Source organism: Hevea brasiliensis, chromosome 14 (assembly GCF_030052815.1).
Source record: "Hevea brasiliensis isolate MT/VB/25A 57/8 chromosome 14, ASM3005281v1, whole genome shotgun sequence".
Taxonomy (NCBI): Eukaryota; Viridiplantae; Streptophyta; class Magnoliopsida; order Malpighiales; family Euphorbiaceae; genus Hevea; species Hevea brasiliensis.
Window position 1 is genome coordinate 19743935 of NC_079506.1, and position 8476 is coordinate 19752410.

Sequence of the window (8476 nt, forward strand, 5' to 3'; positions counted from 1 at the left end):
CATAAATTAAATTTATGAATTTGAATTTGAAAAAAGAGAAGAGAAAGAAGAAGAAAAGAAAAGAAAAGAAAAGGAAAGAAAAGAAAAGAAAGGAAATAGATTTATGAAATTTAAAAACAATAAAGTACACATAAATGTATATATATAAATACCCACAAGAGACAAAACCCCACCAACCATCTTCTTCTTCCTCTTCTCTCTCTCTCTCCTTGCCGTATCCCTTGGTCTCTCCCTCCCCACCATTGTTATCAAGCTTAAAGCTTGATTGCCTCTTCATTTACCCTCAAAACCCATAGCTCTCTTCACAAATAATTCTCCCCACTCCATAAGGAAGCTTTAGATACCCATATGAAGAAGAGAAATTGAAGTTTGCAAGTTGGGTCACAAGGTAAGTGCAAAAATACCACTCCCTCTCTTCTTTAAATCTTGTAAGAATGATGAGATGAGTGAGTATTCCATGAAAATGAAAACAAATAAAAAGGAATTGAAGAACCCTAATTTTGGCATCCATGAATCTTGTAAGGTTTGCTGTTTTTAAATGATGAAAAATGGTTCCATAAGGATGTTTGAATAGTTGAGATGATAAAAAGTGTAAAAGAGTTGAGTTTGTGTAAATTGGGTGATTGGAATTAAGGTTTATGTATATGATTTGGGGACTTTATGTAAATGCTTGAAATTGACTTGGTTGAGTTGAGATTGTTGCTTATAGAAGTGCTATGCATACCAATTGAAGTAAGGAAGATGGAGGAAATTGAAATTGGGAGTGCTTGTTTTCTGCAGGTTTTGGGACTCATGAGTCCAGCATGAGTGTTGAATCATAACTGAAAATATGTGACTCCAATTGGTATGAGGCCAATTGGAAGTGAAACTAGACCCAAAATAGCCCATTTTCCATGAAGAAACCATGCCCAAATTATGTTCAAAACTTGACCTAAATACTGCCCAAATCTGGATTACCCTGCACCAAACCCAAAAAATGACCAAATGAATAGTACATGTTCATTTGGTCATAACTCTCTCGATACTGGTCCAAATGACCTAAAATTACATCAATGGAAAGCTTAGACATAGGGCTACACTTTTCATGAAGACCACTTGACCCAGTTTTGCTTTTAACCAAATCAAATTGTTAGCATAAGTTGAGTCACTAAAACTGCCAACCCAGAAATTATCCAAAATACTGTTCCTTTGGTATGCTTGACCAGTTTTGGCAAAAATGCCATAACTTGGTCTCCAAAGCTGCAAATTGAGTAAAACTAGTGCCAAAAGTTTTATAAGACATAGCACAACAATTTTTATGTTTTGACCAAGCTCTAGAAACCATTGCATCCTAGGGAAAATATTAGCCAAAGTTAGGAATTAAAATCTGGAAAATATTAAGTTAAACCTAGAATGCCATTTGATACCCGTGTGTTCATTTGGCCATAACTCCCACTAGGAAATTCCATTTGAGATGTGCCAATATGATATGGAAACATGATACTTAGGGCTACAACATTGATTTAGACACCTTTGCTAAATTCTAAGTGTAAAGACCCTAAAAAGAGGGTCAAACATACTGCCCTGAAGTTGGTTATTGCCCTTATAGGACTGAGAGTCTAGGTTAATACATTGACTATAACTCACTACACCAAGCTTGAAAAATTATGAAATTTTACCTGGGAGTCCCTAAGACATAGAGGAACATATCTTGTGAAGGAACTTAAGTCTAAAAATGACAATAAAATGATCAAATGATTGGTCAAAGTTTATTGACAAGAAATTGTAAATTCTGGACAACTTAGAGGCAAAGGGACCAGTTATGGTATTTTGACTATAACTTGAGTTCTATAACCCCAAATTCAGTTATTCAAAAACTGAAATTCAAGTTTAAACATAGAGGAGCAATTGTTATGAAGGAAGTGTGACTAAATAGACATCCTAACCTAGTCAAATTCCTAGATAAAAATAACACATTAACATGAACTTAAAGAAAAGTTCATGGGAAAAATGCTATATATGATAATTAAAATACTCATATGGATAATTAAATATTAAAAATGATATGAATATGTAAATTGGGACTAATGTCCTATTAATATGAAATTAATGATACCAATGAATAGTACCAGAAAATAGTAAAAGTGAATATTACTAAAATAATTAAAAATGTTTAATTTCCCATAGTATACCTAGACTTATTTATTTAGTTTGGATAAATTGGTATACCAATTAGGAACTACAAATAGCAGTACTGCCTATCGAGAAAATCATGAACTGACAAAATATGTCTGGTATGATTATTCTACAGGCTATATGCCTACTTATTGGTCATTGTGCGTAACTTTATTTCTGGCTTTACAAGCCTGACAGCGGGTCTCGTGTCGATACCGCCTCATGCTCGACAGACGATATCTTGGATGCGGACATATGGCTGTCTAACCAGTATACACCCGTACATCCAGTTTTTATAATTTGTTATAGGTTTCTTGGGCACTGATAAAAATTAATTAAGACTTAAAATACAATAAGTAATCATAAAAGATCCCGATAATATTAATTGCTTCCAAAGAGCAATAAAAATGTAAAAGACCTAGAAATTATGATTTGCAGATATTATTTCAATTATTAAATTATTGTTATTATAAATTATGTACCACTAAGCGTTATGCTTAGCGCGTTGGTTTTCCATCGCGTAGGTACTGGAGATCAGTCCCAGCAGCCACAGCAGCAGCACCAATAGTACACTAACAGAGCTCTGACCAGATCTGCCACTGTTCAGAGTCACCTCACCGGTCTTTTGTATTTTTGTAGGGCTCATGTATAGACTAGTATTTTGGTTCATTATGTCTAGTCATGATGTATTTCATTTTGGACTTGTAATTAAACTTTGAGATTGAAATGAAAACTTGTAATTTATTATCTATGAATTTCTATATGAAAGCAATAGATGATACTTCATTTTTAGATCTCATAAATAATTGTAAATGATATGATACAAGAGAATATGATATGGAAATGTGTGAAATGAAAATGGACATGTTAACAGGTGATTAGTGGAAACCCGCCAGCTGCTAATAAAACAGGGGAGGCTCTGTCCTGGTCTCCACAGAAATAAGATATAAAAAAAAAAAAATTTATACACATAAAATACATGATTTAAATGCATCAAAAGTTTACAATAGATATGATAAAATAAGATAGGGTGCTCCGGCACCGAATGTGGCACTTCTTGCTCGGCTATACAGTAGACAGGTAAGGGGCATCACAGGAGATCGACTAAATTACAACCTTTATTAAAAATTATATATTAATTACACGAGTTATTCATTTTGAAGATCGACCAAAATATGGTGTCTATAATAAATAGTGGTTAAAGTAAAAAATAATAATTATAATAATAATAATAACAAGATTAATGAAGTAATGGCAATGGAAGCAGCAAGGCCATTCCAAAATCTCTAAGAATTAGTTTGACGTTATTTAACGTACGTGTACAGAGGAGGAAAGTCTCCATGCTGCCTTCCTTAATGGATATAGATTAGCTTGTGTTTTTTTTTTTAATAAAGCTCCCTCACTATTCTTACCCTCCACCCTACGCTCAGCCAAGTATGCAACCCCACCAAAAAAAGAAACTAGGAGTGTATATAACACATCTTAAATTTTCTTAAATGTCTAAGTGAATCATCCTTGACATGTCCCTGTAGGATGTTGCTTCACTAAAAGGCAAAGGGAGAAGGGACATCTTTGCATATTTTCTTTGCTTTTGTTTATTTCTTCTGTTCGTTGCTTCTTCCTTTTGTTTTGTATTATTAAAAGGAAAAGAAAAATACTTTGTTTCTTTGCCTTAGAGAATGTAATGCTCTCTTCCAGACAGTGGCAGTGTCAAAAATTTTAGTTAGTGAGATCAATTTCATTTAAATATAAATATATATATAACTTTAGAAAAAAATTATTATTTATTAGTTTATCACCCATTCAGTTACTTAATCGATTGCTCACAATCTTTATTCAGTTCGGTCTAATTCATAACAAAATAAAAAAAAATTATTATTAATCATCATGATAACTATTTTAAATAAATTATTATTATAAATAACTTCACCTTAAGCACCTATTATTTTAATATTTAAAAATAAATAGTAAAACCTTATAATCTTACATTGTTTTAGAATTTTATTTTGTGATTGGTAAATTAATAATTATTATATTTATTGTTTTGACAATTAACATGTAATATATGAAAATTTTAGTTTATTCATTAATTTATTTACTTGTGAATTGATTTTGATATTATTGTAATTGCAAGTATTAAAAGCATATTTTCTGCAATGAATATTATGAAAACTTGATTGTAAAATTGGATGGGAGATATGATTATTTGAGTACATACATTGAGAAAGATGTCTTTGATTTTTTGTAATAAGGAAGAAAAGATGTCTTTGATAATATATTGATAATGAAGCCGTCATCAATACTTTTAGAAGATGAAAACTGGCTGAGGCTCACAATTATAAGTTTAATGTTGTATAAATAATTTATTATTTTATGAAATAATTTTTTTATTTAATTATTGTCATATATGAAAAATTTACTTACATAAAAATGTTTTTTTCTCTTACTAAATGGTTTATTATTGTATATAATATTTTTTTAAAATTAAATAAAACATTTTTTTTATTCACCGATTTAATTTTTTAGATGCGCTCCTGCCAAAGGACACAACAGCCAGTTGAGCTTTTAATATATAAAGAGAGAGATTCTATTTTTTAAAAAATTAATTTAATTTGAATTTTTAATTTTATAAAAATCTTTTATTTATTTCGTGGCACGTATGTTAGATTTGATGGTCATTTGATATAGGAGTTTAATTGGGCTAAAAAAATTTAAAAATTAATAGAGCTTCGATATAAAGTCCAAAGGCTAATTAATATTCTTAATCTTTAATGAATAAATTTAATGAAATTTATATAGCAGGCGGTGATTGATAATTTTTGAATGAAATTTATTATTTTGTTCTTATATTTAAAAAAAAAATATTTAATTTTTATATTTTACTTTTGTTAAACTATTTAGTCTCTTTATTAAATTTTCTATTAGTTAATGTTTGTCAAAGTACTATTAGTCCTTCTATTTTAGTAAACTATTAAATTAGTCTCTGTATTTTAAAAAATATTACTATTTGATGAAACTAATTAATTAGTTGATATACTCTGGAAACACGATATTTTAAAAAATATTTCTAGATGAAAATATAAATTTTGTCATGTGAAGATTAAATATGAATTTACACTTTTTTTAATTGTTCAAGTATTTTTATTCAATTACTTGTCATTGTTATTGTGTTTCTTCTATTAAAAATAATTTTTCTAAATTATCATCTTGATTACTTGGAGATTTAAGGAAATTGATTAACTTTTTAATGCATACAGCTTGCACCAATTTCCATTAGAAGATGAAAAATAGAGAGAGTGAAAGGGAGAAGGTGTGGGTGTAGAGGGAAAAAAAGGATTATGGGAGAGAGATAAGGGGAAAGAGAAATAAAGGGGTAGAGTACTTAGGATAATTTAGGTATAAGAAAATAATAAGAGGGAAAAAAATTAATAGAATCAAATTATAAGAACTAATTAATTATTATTAAATAGTGTAATTTTAGAAAAACAATAACTTGCATTTGGATTGATGAATTTGAAATATGATATTTAACTTAAAAATTATCTAATTAATTCATTAGAATCATAAATTTGTATTAGGATCATAGATATATAAACATTTAATTTAATGATGATTTCAAGTATTTTATAAAAGCACATATTTATGTGAAATCTATTTTAAAAAAATTTGAAATCACATTTATAAATTAAATATTTTTTAAATTTAACTATGCAGAGTACTTATATTGAAAGACTTGCAACAAAATCAAATTTAAATTCTCTTTTTAAAATCTTAACAAAATTTTCAATAATCAAAGAATATTGTATTTATTATTTTATTCTCTTATGTATTCTATTTTCAAAGACTAATTGGACAAGTTTATTTAAATTAAAAAATAATAATTAACCTTGTACATTATGAGACAGGTATTTAATTATTAAACTAACGGCCTGAGGGCATGGAAGATTCAACTGTCCAAAGGTATTAAGAGTACCATACAAAATACATTTGCCTTCCCAACTATATCTTCCTCAGTTTAAGAATTATTCTTATTTAGACTAGGTTTACGTGGATTCAAGATATAATATGTATTTACATATTAAATACATGAATATATATTTTTTGTCTTAAAATCATGGTAAAAATACGTTTGTGTTGTTAAATTAAAGTTAATGGTATTTTAATTTAAAAAAATTATAAAATTATGAATTTAAACTCCTTAATACAAAAAAAAAAAAAAATGAATGCATTAAATTAACTCATCCAACCAAACACAACCTAAATATGTCTGCACTCTCCACTCCACAGCTCCTTATAAATGGAAGTGTCTGGCAAGTTTGTGTTATAACTTATAAAGTGAAGAGAAATATCTCAAATCATGCTGTAAAAGCTTTTTCCTGCTCACTATTTTTCATTGCTCAACTTTACTAGCTAGCGACCTCTAGCTACCTATATTTATGGCGGAAAGCCAAGATTTGCTAGAAATTCAATTAGCATCTGAGACCAATAATCAGCCCAAACAAAAACACATCATCACTTTCATGGATCGTAAATGGTACAATGCTGCAGCTGAAGGCCGAATTAACCAATTTAAAGATTACACAGAGCCTCTAGATCTTTTGCGTACTGCAAACAAAAATACAGTCCTACATGTTCATATCACAGCAGCGAAAAAGGAAACGGAAGAATCCATTGAACTTGTGAAACTAGTTATCAGCAAGTGTTCATCGCTGCTAGCTGAGCCCAATATCAAAGGCGAAACTCCTCTGCACATTGCAGCAAGGTTCGGTCATAAAAATATAGTGGAATGTCTTATTGACAACATCAAGAAGGCTCAACACGAAGACCTTGAGAGAGGTGCAGAGGCGTCAATAAGTGATAAGATGCTGAAGACGACAAGCCCAGATGAAGACACAGCCTTACATGAGGCTGTGAGAAATAATCATCCTCAAGTGGTGGAAACATTGATTAGAGAAAATCCTGAATTTGCGAACATAGCTAATGCCGCCGGAGAAAGCCCGCTTTACCTTGCTGCAGTGAGGGAGAACAATAGCATGGCTTCTAAGATATTGGAGATATGTCCCTCTCCCGCATACATCGGTCCCAAGGGTAGAACAGCTTTGCACGAAGCTGTGATAAGTAAAGATAAAGGTAAAAATCCTTCTTTTCTTTTTTTTTCATCTTTCTTATTTTAATTTAGGTCGATCAAGCTCATTATTTTACAAATTTCATTAATTAAATTTTTTTTTTTTTTACCCTTAAAAAGTTGATATCTTTTCCAATTTTATCATAGATTTGACAAGAAAAATACGGGACAAAAACAACAGTCTGACCAAAGAACAAGACAAAAAAGGATGGACTCCGCTGCATTATGCTTCCTACTTCAATCTTATTCCAATTGTGGAAATGTTACTAGCAGATGATAATAAATCTGCAGCCTATATTGGCGATAATCATGAAAGGACACCTCTTCATATTGCAATTATCTGCGGCAAAAGCCATTTAAAGGTGATGAAAAAAATTATGTCAGATTGCCCAGATTGCTGCGAGCTGACTGACAATAGAGGTCGGAATATTCTCCATTTTGCGGTGGAAAGCGGCAGTTTTAAAGGAGTGCAAATTATTACTGAAGAACCTTCCCTGGCCAACCTAATTAATCAGAAAGATAAAGAAGGGAACACTCCAGTCCATCTAGTCGCTGCTTTTGGCTTTGAAGAATGTAGTCTTACAGAACACCACCTAGTTGATAAAAAGGCCGTCAACAATAAAAATTTAACCGCTCTGGACGTGGTGCTCGAAAGAAAGGATGAAAGCGACGAGCCATTGGTACGCCAACTTGATTTTATGCCCAATATATCATCCCCCACAAATTGTAGATATTGAATTTTTTTCGAAAACTTTTTTTCAGCTTGAACTTAAAACTTCATTGACAACACTAAGCCAAAATGAAAAATTATTCGCTTTTATTGGAAGGCATTGATTTGTTTTTATAACAGCAAAGTGAATGAACTTTCATGTTGCAGGGATTTACAGCAAGAGGCCTAAGGCGGGTGGGATATAAACGAGGTCGGCCTTAGTCCAGCTGAAAGAAAGAGAGCAAGATAAAATCGACGATGAGTTAATCTCTGAACTCAAGAAAGCGAGTAAATCCCATCAGATAGTAGCCACCCTCATAGCAACAGTAACTTTTACGGCAGGTTTCACCTTACCTGGCGGTTACAATCAAGATGGCCATGACGAAGGAACAACAATTTTAACTAGAAGATCAGCCTTCAAAACTTTCCTTATAACCGACACCCTGGCGTTGGCCTTCTCCATTTCCGTTATGCTTATCCACTTCTTG

At 31.1% G+C, this 8476-nt stretch overlaps 1 protein-coding gene across 1 annotated transcript; it reads left to right on the top strand.

Moving 5' to 3' along the window:
- Window positions 1-6590: 6590 nt before the first annotated feature.
- Window positions 6591-8210, top strand: LOC131172862 (protein ACCELERATED CELL DEATH 6-like). The gene is made up of 3 exons (XM_058134397.1): window positions 6591-7284; window positions 7427-7959; window positions 8157-8210. The coding sequence occupies exons 1-3, from the start codon at window positions 6591-6593 to the stop codon at window positions 8208-8210; spliced, it is 1281 nt and encodes a 426-aa protein (XP_057990380.1).
- The last annotated feature ends 266 nt before the right edge of the window (window positions 8211-8476 follow it).

Coding starts and splice junctions, on each gene's coding strand:
- LOC131172862 (XM_058134397.1), top strand. CDS start 6,591: ATGGCGGAAAGCCAAGATTTGCTAGAAATTCAATTAGCATCTGAGACC. Junction 7,285..7,426: donor TGTGATAAGTAAAGATAAAG/GTAAAAATCCTT, acceptor ATTTTATCATAG/ATTTGACAAGAAAAATACGG. Junction 7,960..8,156: donor ATGAAAGCGACGAGCCATTG/GTACGCCAACTT, acceptor TTCATGTTGCAG/GGATTTACAGCAAGAGGCCT.